We start from the raw sequence: 27,459 nt of genomic DNA on the forward strand, positions 1-27,459 counted from the left end.
TACACTATCCAACACTTACCCTACTGTTGCACTCACTTGAGTGGGAAAAGAAATGTTTACCCATACACAATCCAACACTTATACTACTGTTGCCCTAAACGTATTATGCATTGTAATTGTATTTGTTGTAATGGGATGCATTGTAATGGAATGCGTTGTAAGTGTAGTTTCTAAAAATGCATTTGGATGGCATGGGTTGTAAAAGCATGCGTTGTAATGGATGTTGCAATGCAAAAACCGCTTTTAAAGGCATACGTTGTAAAAGTTTGCCTTGTAACATGTCCTATTCCCTTTTGCACTATCATGGAAATGCCTTATGGTTCAACCAGTTTGGGAGGCGAAAGACATCCTGGAAAAAAACCTCAGGGTGCTACACTGCCCTGCTTGTTGCAATACCACATGATGATGGTGTTGTCTGTGAAGATCTTAATCAGCTCCGCCTTGATGGATGGCTAGAACGCTTTCAATGCCAAGCAAATGGCATTCAACTCCAGCAGGTTAATATGGAGATGAGGTAGGTAGAGGGGTCAGCCACTAGTCCAACTGTGGTCTAGCAGTCACCACTGCAGGTCTTATGCAGTCTCTTCCAAAATTGGGATAACATCTGAGTAGTTTCCCTGGTGCTGGGCCAACTGAAACTTTAGATCCCACTGTTGAGAATGCATGTTTCATCTGGCATGGTCAAAGACCAGGATGCAGGAGGATAGTAGGTCATGAAGTCTCAGATTCACCTTCATTGAGACCCAGGACCAAGGCTGAAACGGGGAGGGTCATAACCAACATTTCTGGACTGATTGATCCAGAGGTAATGCCCAAAATTGAAAAGTATCCAGGCTGGTGAAGGGAACCTCTGCAAGTGAGGTGTGACTTTGGCACATTGAGTGTGAACCTCAGCGTTATAAAGAGGTTTGCCATCATCTGGAGGTGGTTCTGTGGTGAGCCCATCTTCAAACGTCAGTAATTGATCTGCAGGAAGACTGATACCACCAACTTCCAAAGATAAGCTGCGCCCACCGCCATCACCTTTGTGAACATATGAAGACACTGATGAAGCCAAGACTTAGTATGGCAAACTGAAAATGTTAATGATCACCTTGAACCACAGATAGTGCCTGTGGGCCTGCAGGTTTGTAGTAAGGAATAGGCATCCTTCAGGTTCAAATCCACCATCCAGTCTGGCATTTTGTAGGTCCAAGTCAACATTGTTGTCAGAACCCTATTTAGATGGCCACAGGGCACGCAGGAGCCACTCGGCACAACTGTAGAGGTTGAGGCCTTTTACTCCTGATATCCAGGTGCCCCTGCATACTATGGATCTTGAGCAACTGGGCCAAGTACCCTTTCAGCACTTTACCCTCAGTGGTAGCTTGGGACAAGCAGTCCAAGGCTTCTCATGGAGGGAGGAATGTACAGGGGGTGAGCACAGACTCACAACGCATGATAGGTTCAATATCAACATTTACTGATTATCTAGTTGAAAACTTTCTTTTATGACAAATGTAGTATTAATATATTAACAAAAGTGAAATATGGCATATACAAGCCAATACAGACAGACCCATGAGGTCAGGGATCCAGTATTTAATGGCATTTCCCTGAGTCTCAATTCCCTCTCACTAACAGTCATGGCTTTTCATTATTCACTACAGGCGACATTCAGATTAGGTCCCACTAGAAGTCTGAGTCATAGAAGTCACATTCTGACTCCATTAGGAAAGTTAAAAGTGTTCCCTTATCAAAGCTCTATCTGGCAGCCTTCCTCTAGCATATGGAGGTCATGGACTTAAGCCTGCACATGGGCCAGGACCCAATCTGTGTAGAAACGTTTACGGCTCATTTTACGGCAGCCCTCCTTTGGCCCACGGGGTCATTGACTTAAGACCCGATCAGTGCAGTAGCTTTCTCCTCACCCCTCTCTACAGAGATCCACTCTCCAGGATCCCCAACTGGGTCCCAAATCCTCCTGCTCTCCTCTTCCTCATAGGGCTCACTGATCATGGCAAGCAGGCAGACACTGGTGCACCAGGCTCCAGTAGCAGGTGGTCTTGGATTCCATGGGTGATGTCTCTTCACCTTATCTGAGAGACGGGCAGACCTTGTTTCCCAGTGCTGCTCATAACCAGAGGCTTGTAGAGCTTTCCCTTGTCGCACATCTGATCTGGCTACATGACAGGTGCCAATTTTGGGAGCCTCAAACTCCCCTTCTTATTGTTAATTTCCAGAGCCCAAATATGATTTAGTTTGTCAGTCTTTGAAGCTTGTGTTGGGGGGTTTGCTTCCTTTTGAAGAGCCCCACCCTTCTCCAAGAGGGCAGTCTGCAACTCCAAGTCTGATAGCCTCAGAACACAGGCCATTGGAGCAACTAGAGGTTCACTCCTAGATATCGGTCAAAGTGATATGTGTATCAAAAGGTTATCCCAAGGCCTCAGCCCTACTCATTATGATTCTATTGTCAGACCCATCTCCTTCCTAAGATTTTCCCAGGCCCCTTTCAAGAAACCTCAATCTGAATCAACATTTAAAGTGTGATGGAGAACCTGGCTCTCCTTCTTCAAGTGTGTGTCCCACCCAGCTCACAGGAAAGCAGCAATCCACAAATCTGTCTGGGGGATTCCTCTACCTCCTATGCTCTTTCAGTCAGCTCTGGGTCTCCTAAAGTACAAAGCAAAATTCATGGTATGGTACCCTTCGCAGGCACACGTACACCTAGCACATGCATACAACACACATGCACTGCACAACACTACATGCTAACTTGATGTAGGCCAAGTGTAAGTTAAGCACACAGAAGCGGAACTTTACATGAGTGATCCTGTGGGCCTCGCTCTGATGACACAGGTAAAAATCACCAGAGACAGACCGTATAGAGGATCTGTCAAAAATATCTGTTTGCAACAGTCCCCACATTTGTTTTTAGGAACAGACTTGATAATATTTGGATAATATTTATTTAATTTATATTAGAGAAAAAGCTCATTAACTGATGAGAAAGAGTCAGGAGCTTTTTTGGGATCTATTTACGAAGTAATAGAAACAAAGGAAATGACGTTAGAGAGCTTGTTTGGCACCTATATGCAGTTTTAGTTGTCACTTCCAGGGTGGAGCAGAGTTGAGGCAGAGCTGCATGACATGGACCTATTAGTGTTCAGGAGCTATACGGAAAAATATTACAGATCCAGTCTGGCTCCTGGGGATATTCTATAGGTGAGGAATTCTTATTTAGAAGTATCCACCCGTAACAAAATCTTTAACAAGATATGTTACAATTTTTATGTTAATGCTTACAACAAAACCATGCAATTAATGCATGAAACTACTGAAATGTAATAGTTATGTTTATGAACACACATCCCACACAGTATATCTCTGCCATATTGTTGTCCTTTTAATTGTTATTGTGTATCTGTGAAGTTGACAAAAAAGTATTTTGGGCATTGCAGACGACTGTGGTATGACGTATGTTGTGTGTGTTCATAGAGACAGCTGGCAACGTTCTGTGGTTCTACATGTTTGAATCAATGTACTTATAGTAAGACAGAAGGGATATTTGTCATATTTCTGATGCCGTCCACCAACTCTAAATCAGGTCCTAAGTTTTAAGCTGTGTTTTTTTCAGTGAATTTTTTATGATGTGCCTAATTTTCACCCAAATTAAATGAAGCACACTTTCTAAGTAAAGTTTAACTTTACCGAGTTTGGAAGCTCAGCAATTATTGCTGTATCTTTTGGCAAATTAGTCCTAAAATGTTGAATCACTACTTTTTTTACCACCCCCTTAACTTTTCTCCCTGTGGGGTGGGCGGATTTACACGAAGTTTCTCATGCTGAAATGAAGATGGCTGAGTAAGTAGATTGCAAATTGCAAGCAAATCTATGGAGTTAAAAGTAATAGATCATTTAAAAAAATGCCTTTTGAAAGAAAACAACATCCTAATCATAAAAACACCAATGCTATAGTTACTTTGTATGACAAGAGAACACCCAAAGATGAGATGTCATATTTTTATGTTGAAATTATTAGAGGAAAAATACACAATCTATCGTATTTCAAATGTATTTATGGCTTTCATTGATTTTTCTACAGCCTTCTATAAGGTAGATCAACCTTTACTATGGAGAAAACTGCAAAAAATGGGTTTGCTTCCCCTCTGCTATCCTTGATCATAGCACTCCACTCGCAAACCTGGTGCAAGATATTAATGGGTGGAAATCAAGGATTATCAAATGTAATCCCTACTGAAAACGGTCTCAAACAGGGCTGCCTGTTAGCACCGCTGCTATTCTCCTTATATATAGCAGACTTACCCGATTGCTTTGCTCAAGATGATGGAAATGCCCCGAAGATCAGTACCCGTCTTTTTGCATGTCTACTATACGCAGACGATATAGTAGTAATGGACTTAACCCCTATTGGGTTGAATAGAAAGTTGGCTTCCTTACAAAAATATACTGTGGCCCACTTTTTGAAAATAAAGGTATCCAAAAGTAAAATTTTAATTTTGAAAAGTTCTAAAAATAGAAAATCATATAATTTTAATTGGCAAATCGGTCCTGAAAGCCTGGAGGTAGTAGATTCATACCTCTATTTAGGGAAACTTTTAACAAGCAGCTTGAAAAATAATCCTCACATTTCACACTGCTCTAGTAAAGCTACTTCGAATGCCAACGGCTTGCGCATTTTTTACAGCGCTATGGATAGGAGACATTTCGTACATTTATTGACGGTTTTTAAGGCACAAATCCCCCCAACCCTGCTTTATGCGATAGAATCAATCCCTGTTAAGGACAGGAGTTTTTTGGACAAGGTTGAAGGCCAGATACTAAGAAAAATATGTAATTTTAACACCTTAGTTCCAACTGCAGCAATCAGATTGGAATTTGGTTTGATAAGTTCCTATACTCAAGGCTTATCCAGGGTTCTACGTTGGGGTAATCAGCTAAAACATAGCAACCCTGATTCACTGAGAGGTGTCTTATGCCATGAAATCTTTGACGTTAAGGCAGGTAACTACTCCTTTCACCGTGATTTCTCTTTGGCACTAAAAGTCTTTAGTATACAAGAAGAATCAGTGCTTGCCCTTCCATCATTAGGATTTAAGTCTCTCCTAAAAACTCTTAGTGACAGAATTAGTTTCGATAGAGACATTCAATCCTGTAACTCCAAAGAAAGATTAAAACTAATAATTAGGACAAACTCTCCGAGAATTGCACAAAAATATTTATTTTGGAACTTAGAACACAGCATTCGTCGCTTACTTATTTTAGGTTGCATGAATCTTCTGCCCTTAAATGACCTTACAGCAAACTGGTCTCAGAATCCAAATAATCGGAAAATTTGTAATTTGTGTATGCTGAGCACCCAGACTCTGGACCATGTTTTGTTTGTATGTACAGCATTGGCATTGAGCCGTTATCATTTGCTCTGTCCGATGTTTTTACAAAACTCCGTTAAAAACGTAGCATCAGCTCGAGATTATCTCTTTTGTCCTAAAAACGAAGCAGTGTGCGTAAACTTATTTAATCGTTTTAAGGAATTCATGTATATACTTTAACCCTGTAATGATGTTTTTATAAGATTGTGTATAAAATATAGCACCAACCCAAGATTATCAATTTTGGACAAAAAACGAAGCAGTGGGACTAAAACTTTTTAATTTCTCTTGCCTTTTTAGTACACTTTTCAAACGGGTGGCTATCCTCTTAGCCAGCCTTTTAGCTAGCTCTCCATCTGTAGTAGTCTTTAGTTTTATTAATTTGTATTTTGAACATTGATAGGCAGCTATTAACTGCTATTTTCTCATAATTAGGGTTAGGTTGCTTTTTGCTTCCCACTATGTTCTGTTGTTAATTCTAAAAACTTATATGCAGTGAGATTCAGGAGGTTTCTCTCTTGTGAGCTGGTTGCTACTGAATTGCCTTTTGCACAGGTCTGATTATGCCCATGTTTTACTTTGTCTCTAATTTTAAATTGATTCTCTAGTTGAAATGGAACTTTTGGTTTTTATTAAATGAACTGTCAGCTTATATAATGTCCATTGTATCATCCTAGGAGTTATAATGTGGAAAATCTCAAGTACTGTATGATCAGGGCTTTCTGATAATATTGTTTGTTTCTACTTATTGAAATTTAGCTAATTGAAGGCAGGCTCTTGATAATTTTATGATGGTTTGTGATTATGCTTGTTATGTGTTTCTGTTTTATTTGTACTTCTATGAATGCATTTTATGTGGACCTCCGAGGAGTTCCAAATCTTTAATAAATATATTGAATTGAATTGAATTGAGATGTCATCACTCCTGCAGTTTCATTCTTTTCTGTGAGGCTTCTAAGTACTGAGAGAAACGCCTGTTGTTTTGAAAAATGTTGCATTGGGTCACCTTAAAATGCGGAGTGTTTTAATTTCCGAATAAATTGGCGGATTTACAAGCCCCCTGCATCACCAGTGCGTCACTTTTTGTGACGTACTGGTGGCGCATGTTACTGCTCCATATTTACAAGGACAGGAAAAGCCACCCTGCGTGACTTTTCCTTTCCTTGTAAATATGGCCCCTTTACACACAGCAATGTGAAAGGGGCGTTCCATGGGTGTTGCTGTGGGTGTGGGAATCGTATATCTGGAAATGTGTCTGAATGCTATGCCACCCTAGGGGTGGCATAGCAAGGCACAACGAGGAGAAATGTTTTCATTTCTCCTCGTCTTTTCCTCTTTCAATACGTGCTGCCTTCTACAGCACTCATTGGAAGAGGAAAATGTCTGTAGAGATTGTTTTTGTGCAGGAAGGTTCCCCTTCCTGCACAAAAACAATCTCCCCATGATGCAGGCATCCTTGCACCATGGTGCATGGGGGCATGCGCCTGTGCATGGCACCAGTTTGTGCGCCAGCACAGGGGAGAGCACAGGAATGCAACATATTATTGTAAATATGTCTCATTCCTGTGCTTTGGAAGTGTCGCAGCGTGGCGCAGCCAAAAGTCTTGCGTTGCCGCGCTGCAGCACTTCCTTGTAAATCTGCCCCATAGACTTTAGTTAACTGAATGTGTAGTGTGAGTTCTCTGATGCCCATTCGATTGACTTTCAAACAGCATGCATTGAGTTTAAAGGTAGCTAACACATGCATTATTATAAAAACATGACATTGGGAACATATGAAACCACAATAAAAAAATTGATAATTGGAACAAGACTTATTTTAAGTGTTTCATTATTTATTTACAAATTTCTGTCTTTTCTTTTCTAGAACTGTCATATTGTATTGTATTGTAATTGCATTTATAGATCGCTTGCTACCCCTGATGAGGCGACAAAGCACTTTTTCGGGAGTAGCACGCTACTCTGGAACCCAAAAAAGGGTTAGTGGGGAATTAGAATTAGTATAGTGGGAAATATCAAATTAATGTGAGCTGCGATGATATGTTATTCTGTTATGTGGATTGAGAAGGATAGTGGAGGGATAGAAGAGGAAGAGCTTTGCATTTATATAGTGCTTGCTACCACTGAAGAGGTGATGTAGCACTTTGTGGCGAGAACCATATTAATGCTGTGTGTATAATCTCGTATTTAGTGTATATTCTCTTCCAGTACACACAGTTGATTATAGGCACACACAAATCGGGCTGTATTTTTTACTCTACTCATAGGTAGTTTCCATTCTTATGATCAAACTCAAAAGCAGATGGATATGTGATACTCTGAATATCCAATGTCCTTTCTTTGTATTGCCTTGCTTCCAGACATGTGATTTTAATGTACTGTACCCGGTTGCCTCCCTCTCATTTACTACACAACAGTGTTATCTTAGCTTTCTCATGAAGTTTGCAAGCACATTTACCATGAAGTTTCTTTCAATTTTCAGGTACACAAAAATGAAGACGGCCACTAACATCTACATTTTCAACCTCGCCCTCGCCGATGCTTTGGCAACAAGTACACTGCCTTTCCAAAGTGTCAATTACTTGATGGGGACATGGCCCTTTGGCAAAATCATTTGCAAGATTGTGATCTCAATAGACTACTACAATATGTTTACGAGCATCTTCACTCTGACCACAATGAGCGTGGACCGCTACATAGCTGTGTGCCACCCAGTCAAGGCGCTTGACTTCCGCACCCCGCGTAACGCCAAAATTGTCAACGTCTGCAACTGGATTCTTTCTTCGGCCATCGGCTTACCTGTCATGTTCATGGCAACAACCAAGCACGAAAAAGGTGAGGTGGTAGGCTTCGCTAATTTCTATGTTCAAAATATTGTGCCAAATCATTTAGAATAGCCACGTTTTTGGGGTAGTTGATGCTTTAACAAGCATTAGAAACAAGTGAAAATGTAATTTGGGGAAAAGCAAAATAAATGAGTATTGGGAAATTAATGAACAAAAACTTACGATAAACATATGTACCCAATCATTGAACGAATGTAAACAATCATTACTAGTCCACACTCAAAAGAGTTCAATAGACATAAATGTATTTCTTTCGGTTTGTATTTGTCTGCTTCCGTTTTTGCATTTTTCTCCGCCTCTAACTGACAGTGTAAAATTCTCCTGGGGAACTAAGGGGCATATTACCAACAACTAGCGATAATTATCGCTAAGTTGGCTTAGCGGGAATATTTCTACCGCCGCCCTTCACCTGTTTTTATCGCTGAGATACCTTGCTATTAGCAAGGTTTAGCAAGGTTTATCTCAGGAGCGTTAAAAAACAGGCGAAATGCGTGAATATCGCTGTCAATACAGCGATATTCAGGCATTACCATGACAATGCTCTTAGCCATGTTATCCACCTCTCATTGGATAACATGGCTAAGAACTGGTCAGGGCAGGCGTTAGCTTTTGGAGATATTCGCGCTTAGCGCGAATATTTCCAAAACTACGCCTGTGTTGATCATAGGCGATAGCGATTGCAGCGACTGTTTTCAGTCGCTGACATTTTGGCACGCCCACTTTGCATGTCATTAACGATAATTATTTCTGACATGCAAAGCGGGCCCCAAAATGCCCGCTATCGCCTACAAGCTGTCGCTAACTGGTGTTAGCGACAGCTTGGTAATAGGGCGATAAAATTATCGCCCCATTAGCGGGAAAAAGTCCAGCTAAAGCGGCGATAATGGCCCTTGGTAATATGCCCCGAGGTCCCTGAATTACACATCAGAGGAGAAATTTCTACAGCTGGAGGAAGGCAAATCCTCACCCATAACCATTGTTAATGCTGCCGTCACACTGTGAGGAAGGTGCCAGTTCAATAGTATCTATGGATTTATGTAAAAAAAAACACTAGGCAGACATTTTACAAATCTGACCATAAATAATCTTTTTTTTTCCAGCTATTTTCCACGGGGCAGTTCACACTATACCACTACATTTATAATAAAAAGGAACATGTTGAGTAATCGATGAAAGGATGTTTTTTAGTTTCACTCTCAGGATGCTCACAGAGAATTAGTTGGCCCCAAAAGGGAATTAAATTACCAGCAGTATAAACAATATTGAGTCTGAAATAATGCCTACATTTAATACAATGATCATTTAGAGTGGTAACGGGAAAAAATGAAATAACACAGCGCTGTAAAGCAACTGAGCAGAGATTCTCCACAATTGGAGGCATCGTTAATAGCAATCAATGACACACCCAAATGTTTGGTTTTTTCCTAGTGCAAGCACAAAGAAAAATCCAACATGCATGTACAAATCCACCCAATGGTCACACACGTATTCACACACACAGTAAAGAACACTCACATACAGACACCCCTGACCAAAGACAGACACACATAGTCAGTCACATATGACATACAGACACCCCCAAACAATAAGACCTGCAGTCACCGATAAACATAGACCTAACAGATAAAGCGGCACCCATAAGCAGAGATCAAAAGATACTGAGAAACCCATCCACACGGACCAAAAGGAAAACATCAATGTATGTTCAGAGACAAGCAAAAATACAGGCACCAAAACATCCAGATCAACAAAAACAACAGCCCTTAGTTAGAAAAACCAGCTCACAAAACAGACATCCATGCACACACAATAACACATAAACAAACGCAGACTAACATATGATTGCAGTCTGCACACACACACACCGATTAAAAGACAATCAGAAGGATGTATGGACAAATGGACGGACAGACAGCTATCATACCTATAAGCACGTGTGCACTCAAAGAAGCATCACATTGACACACCAATGAGCATACGGTAGCAAATATACAGGCATCAAGGTGCACAAAACAACAGGCATACATATACGCCTGAACACGGACCTGAAGAATTAGGGGGCATATTAGCAAGAACCTCGTTAAAATTATCGCCGCTTTAGTGGCAGGAAACTCCGGCTAAAACGGCGATAATGCGCTTGCTAATATGCGTTATAGAATTACAATAGAAGCCCAGGTTAGATGTGCAGGAATTCTAACCTGGGTTTCTTTTGGAATTCTATAACGCATATTAGGAAGCCCATTATCGCCGTTTTAGCGGCAGTTTCCTGCCGCTAAAACGGCGATAATTTTAACGAGGTTCTTGCTAATATGCCCCATGATGTCCACAATAACAGAAAAACAGGCATTCTCACATCGATGCACAAAAACGAACAAACATGTCCCCCCATGCACAGGAACCAATAAACATGCAAGAATCCATAAGCAAAGGAGAAAAACATACAGGCATGCATTATACAAACAAGATCAGTTACCATAGATATATAAGCAACCAACAGTCCCAAAAGCACCCATTCAAAACTGAGCAATATATACAGAAACACGCATGTAAAAATACCAAAAGACATACAGGCACACATGCAACCGGATCACCAGTCGTACAGTTAACCATTCGTACAGTTACTATGTGCATAAAGATACCATATACACAGGGGTACATACAGATATAGAGAGCACGCGTACATATATATAATATAATATATACAGTCACAGACATAGCACAGAGATAGCCACTCACTGACATCACACAGGCACAAATCAATGCTAAAGAGACAATTAGCCATTGAGCGAGATAGACAGATGGGTTTGCGGATTAACTAATTGATTTCGGATGGGTTACTGGATTCATAGGTGATGGAGGGGAGATGCAGGCTTAATCTCTGACCCCTGCAAAATAAATTGCAATTGAGATTAAAAAACATAATGGAGTTTCAACACATATTAAACCAGTAAACTGTAATTGGAGAAATAGCTTCTACTGTATGGTGGAATATTTCAGTATCCGTGTCAACAAATACTTTCTTTCTTTGGGAAGGTGATATGTAGGTTACATTGTAGTGCATTGGGCAAGGTTATTACCTCCTGGGGCTGTCTGGTATAATATAACACATATGTAACATTGGAACTAAGTACATGCCTCATTTACTAACATATTATAGTCCGAGTACATTCATTCTGCAAGGTTTATTTTTAAATAAAAAAAATATTCTGAAAGTTTATTGTTATCAGTCGTGTTACGGGTTGAACTAAAGTAGAGGAAGACTAGTACATTGCACATGCAGTGATGTGTAAGATGTAAGCAAGAACTAGAAACATTTTATAACCCACTTAGAGTGCAGACGCATGCATTAACTTTGCTGGTTTTATTTTAATGAACGTCCTACTTGCAGCATAATTTGATGGAGGAGGGCACTTTAAGTAACCACACTGCAGGCACCAACCCATTTCTGGCTTAAAGAGCTGACTTTGTTTGATCATTAACTATGGTTCGGAAGGTTATTTAACCACCTATCATGCCCCTGTAGGTCATTGTACTAAATGAGCACAATATGGGCAAAAGAGTAACGAGTAGGAAAAAGAAGAGCAAGTGCAGGTGCATGGAACACAAATGATGTGCTGCATTGGAAATCCACAAGGCTCAGGTGTCAGAGGAGAGGATTCCAAAAAGAAGTAAATTACGAAAAACTTAAATCCTATTCAAATGAACAAGCGGGGCTCCAAACCAAAATACACATTTGTCGACATCTTCAAACAAGAATTGGCAAAGCCAACATTTTGGAATTCTTATTTTGGTTTGTGATATTGTTTGCAAAGCCTTATTGTTCAGTAAGCTCCTGGGGGTTTGCCAATCTAAAATAAAGCATTGACTAAAGACAAAAATGTTTATTTGATTTAACAAAAAAAGCACACACTACCATAGAACTCCTTGACACTGAAGGAAACTACTTTGTGTGTGAATGTGCTTCATCTGAAAGGGAAGCATACGAAGGAAGGAAAGAAAGAAAGGAAAAAGGAAAGAAAGAATAAGGAAAAAAGAAACAAAATAACATGTAATCAAAAAAAGGAGATAAGAAAGATAGCAAGAAAGAGAAAATAAGGAAGGGAAGTCAGAAAGAGGGAAGAAATGAAAGAAAAAGGAAAGAAAGAAAGAGAATAAAGCAAAGAAGGTAAGAAAACAGCAGAGAAGCAAGACAGAAAGAAGGCAAGGGAGGGAGAAAGAAAGCAGAAAATAACGAAAGAAAAAAGGAGAGAAAGAAGAAAATAGGTGTCACAAGTACTGCAAATGAAACATGATAAAGACTGATTATCTTCCTGGGCAAAGTTTATTAAAGCACCATTGGTAAAAATGAGTCCAGAATAAACATGTTCTGAAAAATAATTTGCTTATGAATTCACATATATACTATATAGAAGCTTTTGGTTTGAGTACTACATGCATAGTAAAAAGTGGATAACTTAATACAGAACAGTTTCAGATGGATGCAATCTGTAATGCTGTGAAACACCAGCAATCAGATAAACAAAGAAAAATTCAAAAAGGCTTTACAAAGGCATTGGCAGGAGACAGGAACTAATAAGGCATCAAGGGTGTGGTGTCATCACATCTGATAGAAATCCAAAGGTCTTGGCTATCACAGACCTAAATAAAGCCTTTGAGAGAGAATGAAACAAAAAAACAAAAACAAAGAAGAGGACAGAGGGAACCACATTGAGAAATACAGGAAGACAGAAGGAAAGAAAGAAGGAGGTAAAGAAAGAGATACAGAAAGAAGGAAGGAAAATGGAAGAATGGAGGAAGGAAAAAAGAAAGAAGAAAAGTATGAAATAAAAATTAAGGAGAAAGAAAGAAAGAAAGAAAGAAAGAAAGAAAGAAAGAAAGAAAGAAAGAAAGAAAGAAAGAAAGAAAGAAAGAAAGAAAGAAAGAAAATGGGTGTTACAAGTGCTGCAAATTAAATACGATAAAGACTGATTTTCTTCCTGGGAAAAGTTTATTGAAATACCATTGGTGAAACTGAGTCCAGAATAAACATGTTCTGAAGAATTGTCTGCTGAATTTACATTTATAATATTGAAGCTTTTGGTTTGAGTACTGCTTGCATTGTTAAGAGAGGATAACTTAACACAGAACAGTTTCAAATGGATGCATTCTGTTATGCTGTGAAACCCCAGCACTCAGATAAACAAAGGACACTTCAAAAGGAATTTTCCACAGCATTTGAAGGAGACATTAACTGATAAAGCACATAGTGTGACCTGTGGTAGTGCCTATTCTCACAGGAAGTGGTCACTAGAGGGTGTAGACACCCTAAAGGTAGATAGCCCATTGGCTATTACCTGTCTCCCCATGTAATGACCCTAAATTCAGAATTTAGTTTTCGCCCCAATTCCTGAACCTCAGTTTCATTGAACCAAAGAAGACCAGGACAAACGAAGACCTGTTACACGAGAAAAGAAGCTCTGTTGAAGAAAGAAAAGGCGCGAAACCCTGCCATCTGCAAGAAGGACTCAACAATCACTGCTTGTGTGTCCTGAAGCCTACAAGGACTCTAAGAATCCTGGAACACCTCCAGTGTTCGAGAAATTCCTGAGAAGCTCCATTGGAGTTAAGGTATCACTCCCCTGCACACCGCAGTCACCGATCCCATGAAGCCCGGTTTGTCGACTTGCCGTTCCCCGATGACCCCAATGTAGCACCAAAGAAAAATGAGGTACAACAGCTCTGGAGGGTCTGATCAGCCTCCCTCCAAGTTTGAAGGCACCAGGAACTACCGGAGCTGCTACGTAGCAATAGGCTGGGTATGGAAACCCCAACAGCAAAAACCCAAGTACAAGAGTCTACACCGGACTCCCAAAGCATTCATCAAGGGACATCAAGATGCCAGAGTCCCACTTTCTGAGTGACCCAGCTGTCCGAGATCACCGCTCCAAGTACTCCTCTCCTGACCACGAGGACTCTGAAGATACACAATGCCTGACTGACCTATTCGCTTTGCACCCAGCCCCACCTGCCCCAGCACCGACCAACCAGTTCTGCTCCCATGGTCACAAAAAATCAAAGGTGGGGGGGAGAAGGGATCACTTGTCCTGATTAACCAGGGTTATTCTTAATTTTCGTTCCTATACCGGTAAAAAACCCTCATTCACGTACTTAGGATCGAATGGCGGTATATCTTGTTTCTCCGCCTCACTTATTACGTGATAGCATCATCATAGGGTTAGTTGTTGTGCTAGCTCCACCTGGAGGTGAACCACTGGTTAATACAGTAGTGATGAGAGACATCTGTGATAAGTGAGATTAAAGAAAAATGTTAAAAAAAGCCCTAATGACCATAGAAAAGTAAATTTTATTGAGTCTTAGTATAAGGGTAATTAAAATAATGTTGTGCATAGGAAGAGTGATTAGGAGTCTTCCGCACTATTGAATGTCCAATAAAAAGGTCGACATGTTTCAGCCCTATGGTTGCCCAGAAGGGGTCAAGTGGGCTTTCTTCAGGACCTAAGGATTGTGTACCTGTAAGTAACAAAGGTGGTCTAGGTATTGTACCTGGCCGGTATGGAGGTCTGGTGGTACCTCTTTCGTGTAAAGTTTACAACATCATCAGGTAGCCAGGGGGAGGGAGGGAATAGACCAGCTCCTCGGCGGTCATGCACTGCTTATGCTTGTTCTGCCCCTCTGGACCCAGAAATGAGGGGCAGAACAAGCACAAGCCGTGCATGACCGCCGAGTAGCTGGTCTATTCCCTCCCTCCCCCTGGCTACCTGATGATGTTGTAAACTTTACACGAAAGAGGTACCACCAGACCTCCATACCGGCCAGGTACAATACCTAGACCACCTTTGTTACTAACAGGTACACAATCCTTAGGTCCTGAAGAAAGCCCACTTGACCCCTTCTGGGCGATCATAGGGCTGAAACATGTCAACCTTTTTATTGGACATACAATAGTGCGGAAGACTCCTAATCACTCGTCCTACGCACGCCATTATTTTAATTAGCCTTATACCAAGACTCAATAAAATTTACTTTTCTATGGTCATTAGGGCTTTTTTAACATTTTTCTTTAATCTCACTTATCACAGTTGTCTCTCATCACTACTGTATTAACCAGTGGTTCACCTCCAGGTGGAGGTAGCACAACAACTAACCCTATGATGATGCTATCACGTAATAAGTGAGGCGGAGAAAAGAGATATACCGCCATTCGATCCTAAGTACGTGAATTAGGGTTTTTTATCGTTATAGGAACGAAAATTAAGAATAACCCTGGTTACTCAGGACAAGTGATCCCTTCTCCCCCCCACCATTGATTTTTTGTAACTAGCCTAGGAAGCTGAAGGGACCACGAACCTTCCTTCTCCCCCTCCTCGATTGAAAGCTGCTCCCATGGTCCTCAGGCCCTTGCAACCTCCATCCTTCAAGGAGATACACCAATCCTACCTGTAAGTCCACCTGTCCAGTGCATTTTCAAGTGGCCCCCTTTGTCTTTGCGCACCAGTTTTCAAGACCCTCAGTACTCTGCTCCCGCCTGATCTAGGACGCTCCTAAACTTCTCCTGCTGGAACTTTGGACCTGATCCCAACATCGACATAAGACTAGAAGGTGAACTTCTTGAAAGCATTGCCTGATTTTCAATGCAATTTTCTATTTTCTTTCCATTGATTCCTATGGTGCGTAATTGCGTACAAATGTGATATTTTCCCAAAAAGTACTTACCTTAGAACTGTGTTCTTGGTCTCTAAACATACATTAACATCAAGTTTATTTTTACAGATTGGTCTCAGATCTATTCTTGACTGTTTGTCTCATTTATTGCCTCTGTTAGTGCAACAAATGCTTAGCACTACACTCTGATAAGCCTAACTGTTCTCCCACAATACCACAAAAAGAGCAATAGAATGATCTGCTTTTACCTCTATGACCATTTGGGGAATCTCTGGACTCTCTGCACAGTGTACAACTTTTTAGTACCTGTATAGAGAGCCAGCTTCCTACGGAAAGTAAAAACAAAGACACTGGCACGGAAGCGAACTACCTTGTGTGCAAAAGTGCTTATTGTGAGAGTGCAAAATGCTGTCATTCAAAGTGATGTTAACCAGTGGTTAAAGTAGGCTGACCTATTGCCCGATGATGGAAAAGTAGTGGGCAGAAGTCAAAAGTGAATGGCACACAAAATATCAGCGGATAAAGGGTGGTGGCTGAAAGCCCCTTTAAATAAGTATATCATACCTATAAAGCTAGTAATATTAAAAGGTCTTCAAATAAAAAATATGCACAACATAACTGCAAGCAGCACAAAGAAGCCATCTTATTAGGTGCCCCACTATGAAGCTCCACAGCCACTGCTGACCACATCAAACCTAAAATGGAGGAGGAAGTTAGAAGTCTAGCTCAGAAAAAAGAAATACTGATTTGCTAGTGATACCAAGAACAATAGCATGAAAGAACAAACTGTTTCTTACCCTAAATAATGCTTCCCTAGACAAGGGTAGGGTTTGCATGTGAAGAAACATGAAAGGTCACCCTCTGGAAGAAAACCTTGACAGTTGCTCAGATTCTGTCTAATTAATCACCAATAGCAAGCAGCATCTGACTAATTCCTGATAACTGAAATAACCATAAATGTGAAAGATGCTGTTTCAGCAAAATAACTTGCTGCATCGCTTACAATCAGGCTTCAAACTCCTATTGTGGCACAGAATCTTGCCTGACTAGCATCAGTGAAGATCTGCTTCTGATTCTTGACAGAGAGCAAGAAAGGTATGGGATACTTCCTGATGTGTCAGAAGCTTCCTATATGGTTGACTAGGCCTTCTGCTGAAGAGAATTAAGGAATTTACTGGGGTGCATGGATTGTTCTTATAATGTTATTCTTCTTTGCTTCACAACTGAATCCAGCAAGCACAAATTAGTAATGGTGGGTGGATCTCATGGAATTTGACCCCTCGGAATTCGCCCGAGTTACATAAAAACTCCATGAGATACCACAGAGATCCGCCAAGGGTGGAAATAGGAGGATCGTGCTGCTGATATTGTGATTTACCTCCAGGAGAATTTTCCACGATGAAAAACCAGTGCAGAGAGCACCAAGCAGCATGCCAAAGGGCACAGCTACTCGAGCTGATTTCCCTGTTGCTTGAGTAGGTTTTCAAGCAGCAGCCTTCTGACCACTACACGCAATCACGTGTGTTATAAAATCTTGCTGGATGTCCTCCTTATCACCCAAAATCATTCTAGGGGATGCCAAATCTCGTGCACACTCGCCCACTTTTCGTTCTGGAGCCATGCCAAAGAAAATATTCCACCACGAGACAATTGGTGGACTAATATTGGAGTTGCTACAATTCTGCCCGTCTGCCGGCAGAACAGAATGTTTTGCCTACCCTTGCTAATTAGGCCATTGGTATCAGTCACTCTCAAGTTGCTCTGTGTCGGCCCAAACGGGTACTTACTCATCACAGTTTTGATCTGCTAGATGTACATACTCCCACTTATGCAAGTACTCGATTCACTTCAGGTACATTTTCAAAAGCATGTCATAGTGACAGTACTAAGTTCTCTTTAATTCAAATCAAACCTTAGCTCGTAGTTTCAGGGTAAACTCTAAAGCAATGTTAAGTCCAACATTTTAGCCAACTTGCCCCTAATGTTTTTTCCTGACCTTGTAGGACACCCTATATATTTGCACTTCACAGGTACAATATTTTCACTTATTAAGTCTTGACTGGTGCCGCTCGTATTGAGGCTCTTACCGAGTGTTCCCTTGCAACCTGCTTCACGCTACAGGAGTAGCTTTCATCTGCCCAAACCATCGTGCCATCAGAGGGAGGAGGAAGCCTTCGCGAGGCCGCAGAGGAGGTGAGAGGCGCGGCCCCGGGACTGCGAGGAACAGCGTCAAGTCCATCAGCTGTTTCCTCTTCCCGCGTGAGCCGCGCCCCCTCCCAGTGCCACGCCCCCTTTCACTCCATACTGATTTAAACGAGGCCAGCAACGCGCATCGCGGGACGCGCGCGGGTCACAGCCCGGGGCGAAGCCCGGGCAAAGGGCGGGCCCGTTCAAGCCTGGGCAAGTCTGGTCTGGGCCAACCCATTTACATCCTCATCTACACATTCCTATCCATATTGCATCTTGGTGTCGATTCAAACATAATACCTAAGACTACATCTGTGCTACAGCGCCACTATGACAACCAGGGCAATGAGAAACAAGACGGCGCAAGGAGTGGGTCCGATAATTGGGCCGATTGACCAATTTATCAACAAAGCTAATGACGCGATCAATCAGGGGATCGTACTCCTAGAAAGACGTGTCTCTCAGGACCTAGCAATAGCACGAAGATCCTCAATGGGCCTTTTGGCCTTAGCCAAAACACCCACTCATCAGGAAACAATTGTCCCATTATTGCGAGAAACCCGCGCCGATCTTCACACCATTCCAACGAGTGTCGACCTATCTGTCACCCATCTATCACTTGGAGAAGATACCCTGGACGACCTTGAAAAAACACCTACTTTGGTGATTAGTCCCACTCAAATCACCCAAATTCCCCTGCTAACCTTGACTGGGTCACAATCTTTAACCGAGTCCCCACTTTCAATAGCAGTTTCTCCATTAAAAACCGACAAGGAGACAAGGGAGGGCCCCCTTCTTAACCAAGACAACACAAGATCAGCAGTTAAGAATAAGATTAAGCAAAAAACTTTACCAAAGCGTATAAGGTCGAAAAAAACGCCCTGCAATAACTACCGGAACAACACAAGTCATTCATCAATGGTCAATGCGGATGACCCCTCTGTTTTAGCTGCATCGTCTGACGACGTCCATAGGGGTCATGGTGCTGCCAACTCAAATTATCTTGAGCTCAATTCACAAGTACTAGATGTAATTAAGGACCTTATAAAAACTCAATTAACACCAATAGAGCGAACCCTAAACAATATTGAAAAACAAATGGCAAGACTAATTAAGAATACTAGTCATCTTACACCACCTATTACCACCCTAGCGTCCTTGGCTCCCACGATTACCACCCATCCTAAGGCAGCCACAGTAAAAAAAACGACACCTACGCTAATAACTCTTCCGAAACAGAATCCCCAAAGCAATAGCACAATAGCTGTAAACAATTCTTCAATGTCCAATACTATATCACTTACTTCTAATACAAACACCCAATTAGCTAATGCACAACCGGCGAGCATATACGTACCATCTCAAAAAGGACCACAAAAATCAACACAGAAACCCACACAACTTAATCAGTTTACTGCAAAGTCCCAGCAACCAAAGATACCATACGAACAACCATATAGGTCTAGACAGATCCCGGCACGCATCACCCTTCCACCCGAATGCGGAGCCTACGTCCTTGTATTGGTAAATGTACCTACACTTAAACAGGAACAGAGTGAAACAACATCATCCCTGAAAAACAAGGTACTCCATTGGCTAAGTTTGAACTGCAATTTCCCACTAGAATGTGCTGGGAAATTTCCCATACGCAAAGAGTAGGCTGGATAGGCCCTCTACGTAAAAAATTCGAGGGGGACTGTGTAGTTATTACCTTCAGAAACCCCCAGTGGGCCGAAAAGACACTACCTAAGGCACCCCCACCCTCCACATGGGAATTCAACACAACCCTCCTCCCATTGGGCTATTTCTATAGGCACCTACTAAATACAAACAATAATATTCCGCCTACCTCTATTAATCCTTTCTCAGAAAGATCTTACCCTTCCACTTCCTACCCTCCCATTTCCTACCAGAATCCTAAGTTCCTATATCCAACAGGCTCGGTACAGTGGCATCAAAGCCAAACGCCCATACCGCCACCTATCCATCCTTATCTCTCTGAAACCCCGCAGCAAGAGAACGGAGATAATCGATGGAGACAAGCAGCCCCTCTACTAGCTACTCCTTTTAATATCCCAACATTTAATAGATTTAATGCCTTCTCCGGCTTAGATTTCAACGATTGACTTCCCAATTCCTATTCCATCGGGGAATTCTCACAATCAGACAAGTCGGAGCTGACCCCATCATCTAATTCACGCCCTACCCTTAAAACACCTCCAACGCACTTGCCTCTAACTTCCAGTAATCTCAATTGTTCAAAAATTAATCATGAAGTTATGCCAATTGTAACATCGCCCCCAATTAACCGGGAAGCCGCTGAACGATTGGCTAACATAGACAACTCTGTTGATCCCATTTTAGATACTCTGCAGATTCATTTTACTTTTTGGAACATCGCAGGCCTTCCCGCAAAGAAGAACGACCACGATTTCCTGAGTCAGATCAATTTGAGCGGTTGTATCTGCCTACAGGAGACGTGGGCTATAAGGCCAATACACATACTGGGCTTTAAAACCTTCTGGTCACCTGCGAAGAAATCAACCTCTGGCAGAAACAGCGGAGGCTTAGCTACTTATATTAAAAACACCCTTCCCGTGGATGAGATAATCCCCTTAAGATTAGACACGAATTTTCAGATTATAGTGGTAAAGGTCACTAAACAAAGACTATATATCATTATAAACTTTTACAATAACCTCTCTCACTCTGATATAAGTACTTTACTCCCAGAGATCTCCTTAACACTACAAGAGCAACGAACTAAACATATTAAAAAGACATGCACAATAATCTGGGGAGGAGATTTTAATCTTCATCTATGTAGCAATAGCGATAACAATAAGTGTGGTATTAGTGATGAGGCTGATACAAACCTTACGCACTTTTCGCATTCTAATGTGGGGGAAGTAATGAACGAAATCATGGCTAAACTAGAACTAAGTTTCGCTAATGAAATAAAGACTCTACCGGTTCAATTCCAGCCCACGTTCAACGGAAGAGGTCTAGTAAGCCTAATTGATTTTATATTGATTTCACCACCTATAGGATTCCCCATAGAAGACTTCAAGGTCCCTAGCAATCCTCTAAGCGACCATTTCCCCATCACTATGGTTCTTGCTGAAACAATAACGAACAAACCATATGACATTCTGATCGCTCTAAATCAAAGCGATTTAGAATTAGGTTCTTTGAATGGTTTTACACTGAAGTGGGGTAATATTGACAAAGAAGCAATAACAAAAAAAATAGTCGTAAATAACCAAACGGATATTATAAATTGCTTGGATTTTAACATACAACCAAGCGAAATCATAGCAAGCTTCCTGACAATTACAACAAGTATACAAAAAGAACTAACCAGGAGGCACAAACAAAGGCCCCACCCAAAGAAAGGTTGGTTCAACTCAGCATGCACCAAAGCATCTACACGCTTAAGGGAAGCTCTGAATAGTGATCATAGGGACAGAGATGAAATCATCAGACTCAGAAAGGAGTATACAGTCGCCTTAAACAACAGGAAAAAAGAAGTAAAAGCTGAACTATGGTCAAAATTGATCCAAAGCTCGGAACAAAATAATAGCGCCTTGTTCTGGCAGGTAGTTCGTTCCCCATTTCTAACAGAGAAAAACAATTCTCCATCAATTGATGTAGCTATAAGTCAACACGAATGGGTGAGCCATTTTACTAAAGTCTTTGCGAAAGATCCGACTGAAGATACAGACCAGCTTGAATTTCTGTCACATATTGCCTATCCTTTAAATCTTCACTTTTCCCATGAAGAGGTCCAAAAAGCTTTAAAATCCTCAAAATCAGCTAAAGCCCCAGGCCCGGATGGTGTTCCTGTTGACGTTTTTAAACACCTCCCAGATCTTTGGACCCCTTTACTAACTAACGTCTTGAACGCCACCACTGAAGTAGGTATTTTGGAGTCTTGGAAAACTTCAACGTTGGTACCTATTTTTAAGAAAGGAGATCGAAACAGTCCAACATGCTATAGGCCGATCTCTCTCCTGGATTCATTAGGCAAGATGGCAGGACGAATACTCCTTGACCGCCTCCAGGAGTGGGCTACTGACCACAAAATCATTTCAGACTTACAATACGGTTTCCGGGAGGGACTAGGAACAGTTGATCAGGCCCTAAACCTGTCCCTACTGGCGGGCAAATATTTGGAAGCTAAAGGGTCCTCACTCCACATGGCATACGTCGATCTCTCCGCAGCATTTGACTGTGTGACACACTCAACGCTGTGGAGTACAATCTTGAAAATGGGAGCTCCTACGCCAATTGTGGACTTTCTCCGTGAATTGTACACAGGCACCACAGGTAGGGTAAGATTCGGGACAAAGGGTGAGCTCACTAATCCCTTTAGGGTGGAAAAGGGGGTCAGGCAGGGGTGCGTACTGGCCCCCTTTCTATTCACCCTCTATACGAATGGCTTGGAGGCTGCCATGCTACAAGGCAGCAAGGACCTCCAGTTAACAGCTCGCTGGCAAATACCAGCACTTCTATATGCCGACGATGCTGTCATTTTAGCAAGAACACCCAACGAACTACAGATGGCCTTGAATAGATACTGTGACTTTATGGCAAGTCTAAATCTGAAACTAAACGCAAAAAAAACTTACATAATGCACGCAGGGGAGAAAAGAAATGCAAAAAATAGGAAGCTACTGGCACAGGGTGAACATCTGGATAGGACCAAAACGTACCCCTACCTAGGGATCGTCATTGACGAAAAATTCAAATGGACTCCAGCTATTAACGCAAGAAAATTGGTATTCCTTCGAGAGACATCCTCGCTAAAAACCTTCTCGCAGAGATTGGGGCAGCGACCAATTAAAGAACTAGTCCAAATATATAACTCAAAATGTGTAAGCACAGCAACATATGGGGCGGGGATTTGGGGCTTTACAAATGTGGATTCAATTCAAAGAATAGAGAACTCTTTCCTCAGATATTTGTTAGCGGTGCCTAAAACTTGTTCCACCTATGCCTGCCACACCGAGCTGGGCATTGATTACATTACAGATATTATAAAACTGCAACCAATAATGCTGTGGCGCAGAATAGGGTTACCGAGCAATGCCATCTGACCAGGACGATTATTCAAGACATCTTAACGTTAGACTACTCTAAGAAAATCAAATGGCTGTCATATGTCAAAGCGCTACTTACAGATCTCGGATACAGGAAGTACTTCGATTATCCATCGCTGATAAAGGAAATCCCAAAAAAAAAACTAAAGAGGGAGTGTCTAACTCACCTACGTCAGCTACGCTTATTAACTGAGGTCCATAAACCATCTGTTCAACACTCCATATTAGTCCAGACTGTGTTTACTGTTGAACCTTACCTGAATTTTAAAATAACACATTTTGAAAGAATGCTGCTTACCCGATTTAGACTTGACCTGTTCCATTTGCTAGTTCCATTCCCAGAGCAAAATGTTAGGACATCTACACTTCCTATGTGCCCCTGTGACTCGGTGTCCTCACAATCAACGATACACACAACGTTATTCTGCAAATTCTTTACTGAGCCCCGTAAACGTTGGATATTGCCTATTTTGAATTTCTGGGGTCTTCGACAATGTCGCCCAGCGTACCTAGCATTACAGTACCTTGAAAATGAAAACTATGCAAAGGCGATCATATTTTATCTGAAATTCTGCATACGCCATCGCACAAATTTATAAGTATGAACAACACTGCTATTTCACATCAATGAAGGAACTGAGATAATAGGAAAATTGTACGCTATCGTAAAAGTCGAAAAAAAATCTTGCACAAATGGAACTGACAAGCACTTGCTACTTTTAATACGTTTTCTCTTAAACAAAATGCATATTTAACTGTTTTTTTAAACTTTTTTTAAAAATTGTAATTGTCTTTTTCTCTCTTTGAACTTTTATGGTGTTTTTACAAAACTACCGAATAAAGTTGTTATTGAATTGAATTGAAGTCTTGACTGTGCAGATTTGTCGATGGGAGTCAGAGTAAAAAGAATGTGCAATTCTTACAGCAGCTGCCAAAGGTTTTACTGTTTCGCTATCAGCACTATAGACAATTGTAATCATTTTATAGATCCATTTCTATGACTTCAATTCAACAAAGCAATCATGTTTTTTTCCGCTGCCAAGAGTAACAGCATTATGCCATTTCTGCTGTGGTAGTGCCTATGCATGTTGGCATAACATTTCTTTTTGAGGCCTAAGCTAAAGTCATTGCCTCCCCTACCACTGTCAGAATCTGTCATAATTCAAGAATAAAGTGGAAATGTTAGAGTAAGTATTCAAACCATTGTTTGAAATTGGCCAATCACTCCCCTGCTAACTTTTTATGCCGTCCGCTCTCTCACTCTTGGTTGCTCATTCCCCAGTTGAAAAGTGTCTGGATAGTGTGAATACCATTATGATAAGTACTTTTATCAAGGTGCACCAATAATCTAATTTACTTTTTTGATTAAGAAATAAAAACACATTCACTAAAATTTAAAAAGATAATTAAAAAGTTGCAAGTAAATGTGTTCAGCTTTGAGTGCAAGTCTTACCACTGAATATTAATGTATTACTTGGCGGAAGCTGTTTGTATTTAAAATTCCATCACCACTATCTCCCCAATGGAAGTCTCCTGTCTTTCTGGGTGAACTTGTTTCGATTTTTTCATATTTACTTTCAGAAGTGTTGATTCTAGTCTTACCTACTAACCTACTCTTCATTTATGTTGCCTTCGATATTTACTTAGACCTTGTAATACACTTTTCCAATTTATATTAAATAAAGAGTCTAAAGAGCAGAACTCACTCATTGTTAGTAAAGCTCGAAATCTGATTCTCCTCTTTAAATTTTATTTCAGGGTCGACAGATTGCACTCTGGTGTTTCCTCACCCTTCTTGGTATTGGGACAACCTACTGAAGATCTGTGTTTTCATCTTTGCATTCATAATGCCAGTCCTCATCATCACCGTATGCTACGGCATGATGATCCTGCGCCTCAAAAGCGTCCGCATGCTTTCTGGATCCAAAGAGAAGGACAGAAACCTTCGACGCATCACTAAAATGGTCCTCGTGGTGGTAGCCGTGTTCATTGTCTGCTGGACCCCGATCCACATTTATGTCATCATTAAAGCCTTGATCAACGTACCACCTTCTCGCATCGAAACTATTACATGGCATATTTGCATTGCTCTTGGCTACACAAACAGTTGCCTTAATCCAGTGCTGTATGCTTTCCTGGATAAAAATTTCAAGTTATGCTTCAGAGAATTTTGCATTCCCACTTCTTCAACTGCTGAGCAACAAAATTCCCTCCGAGTGCGTCACAACACTCGTGATCACCACTCCACCGCCAACACTGTGGATAGGACTAATCACCAAGTATGACTAGCCGTGGAGATGTCTTCTCTGGCGACAGAAGCTCAAGCCGGGGAGGACATGATTTCAGAACTTACGCAGGTAACCACAGGCCTTTGAAGGAAATCCAACATAAGGGAAAACTTGATATAGGTTTGACACAAACCAGTAAAGGATTGAATAGCTGGTGTGGAGGACAACAATCTTTGTTTGCCTTAAAGAGCACATACACAGCAGTAGCAGCCAACACTTGATGTATCGCGACCACGCTTGGTGCCTGGATCCAGCAAAGTTGTCAGCACATCATCTCAGCACGACCAGAGTCAAAAGGACAAGAGGAAGATCATTTGCACACTTGGTACCGAAGCTGTGGAACAAGCTTCCACATGGCCTCAGATCACTGCACAATGAACTTTCCTTGAGGGAAAAACTCAAGACCTGGCTATTTCCCCTCTAATGCACTAGTGAGCACAATTCTCAGTTCAGTACTCACCAGCGCGGGGAAGACCTTGGGCAGCCATGCGCTTTACAAAACGAAACATAAAACATAAACATCGTGATAGAAACAATGTTATCCCGATAAAGGTTCAAAGATAGGGCATGGGCAATGAACAGGACAGAACGTTAAAATTAATTTGAAAATGAAGATTGTTGGTGAGGATCTGGAACTGAGGTCCACAAAATCAGTCCAAGGAAATTATAAAAAATCGGATGTAGTTACTCTATTTATGAAAATGTAGGTTTATCCTCGAACCTGCTGTGTAGCCTTAACTGTGACGTCACTCTTAAGCAACTATATGTATATAGATAATGGAAAAGAGACATGCCAAGAATGTAGGGGACTTGACATCATCTAAAGAATGCTCGATATTTAAAATCGACAAATTATTAAATCAATGATATGGAGCCAATAGCTGCTTTTTTTCAGTCGAGTACTAAAGTTCGAAAATCTATAGCGATTTTGAAGATATACGTTGTATAAGCCATGTTTCTTACAATAGTGTTGCCACCGTACATAATAGCGCATAATCTGTACAGTGTAAGGGTTATATTCTTAGCTCGATAATTTTCCTTTGAATACGACAGATATCAAGCCATTACGGCCCATCTAATTTGACAATTTCAAACTGTCCTCGTTGCTTTTAAGGATGCAAGTGTGGTATTGAAACGCACATGATGCTTTTCGACTTCAAAAGCCAATTAGCATTTTAGTCTACAAATTGCCCATTTGTTTTCTCAGTAGTACAGAATGTAATGTCAGACAATCTGGGCATTTGTATTACACTACTGCAAGCCTCAACTAAATGCACTCACGTCTCAGAGGGAGGTGTTCTGCATAATCCATGCTAAAGTGCATCGTTAGCTTCCATTTCACGGCAGTGTTTGGTTTACTGGAGGCCGCTGAAGTGATTACTGTACGCCTGCCCGCTGAAGTGATTATTGTACACGCGCGCGCCTGCTCTCACTCAGTGACTCATTTCAGAAACAAAATGGCAGTAGCAGCAAATGAATATGATCTCACGTAAAACACGTTCGAATTAAATAAACGACCCACGTTGTGCTAATTAGCACCTCTATGCTAGTTAACATAGCATCACATATTAGAAACATGTTCTATTAATCTCCGTCTATTTTTGCACTACTACGTTCTATTTTAGCACAATGGATAATTTGAATAAAAAAAGTGCAGGGGCCTATATTTTTTAGTGGGCTCTCTTTTTTTGTCAAGTACCACATTTTGTCGAATACCAAGGCTGCCTAGTCTTCATTTACTCATGCCTCTTTTGTTCACCGTCCTACGCTCCCTGTCTGTCTTATTTCATTTTGCAGGTTCTTTTTCATTTCTCCTTTAGTCACGGTTTTCATATTTTCCTCTCCCTTTTCCTTTCTTTCCAGTCTTGCTCAGGTCAATGTCTGAGGATGAAACGTAAGTCCCGTTCCCAAAAATTGTGCGTTGGTGCTTGTGAAGGTGGCACAAATTAAGCACTTTATTTTTTAGCAACGAAAGTCAATGTATGTAGTTGGACGTGGTAGT

The 27,459-nt window shown here is 41.2% G+C and overlaps 1 protein-coding gene across 1 annotated transcript in view; it reads left to right on the forward strand.

Annotated features, from left to right (window-relative positions):
* The window catches only part of OPRM1 (opioid receptor mu 1), a 469,773-nt gene extending 442,664 nt beyond the window's left edge, over nucleotides 1-27,109 (forward strand). The window contains exons 2-3 of the mRNA XM_078646977.1: nucleotides 7,855-8,207; nucleotides 24,928-27,109. Of these exons, the coding sequence (XP_078503103.1) occupies nucleotides 7,855-8,207; nucleotides 24,928-25,454 (880 nt within the window). The 3' untranslated portion in view covers nucleotides 25,455-27,109. The remainder of the gene's footprint in view (nucleotides 1-7,854; nucleotides 8,208-24,927) is intronic.
* The last annotated feature ends 350 nt before the right edge of the window (nucleotides 27,110-27,459 follow it).

The sequence above is a fragment of the Lissotriton helveticus genome, chromosome 6 (assembly GCF_964261635.1).
Source record: "Lissotriton helveticus chromosome 6, aLisHel1.1, whole genome shotgun sequence".
Taxonomy (NCBI): Eukaryota; Metazoa; Chordata; class Amphibia; order Caudata; family Salamandridae; genus Lissotriton; species Lissotriton helveticus.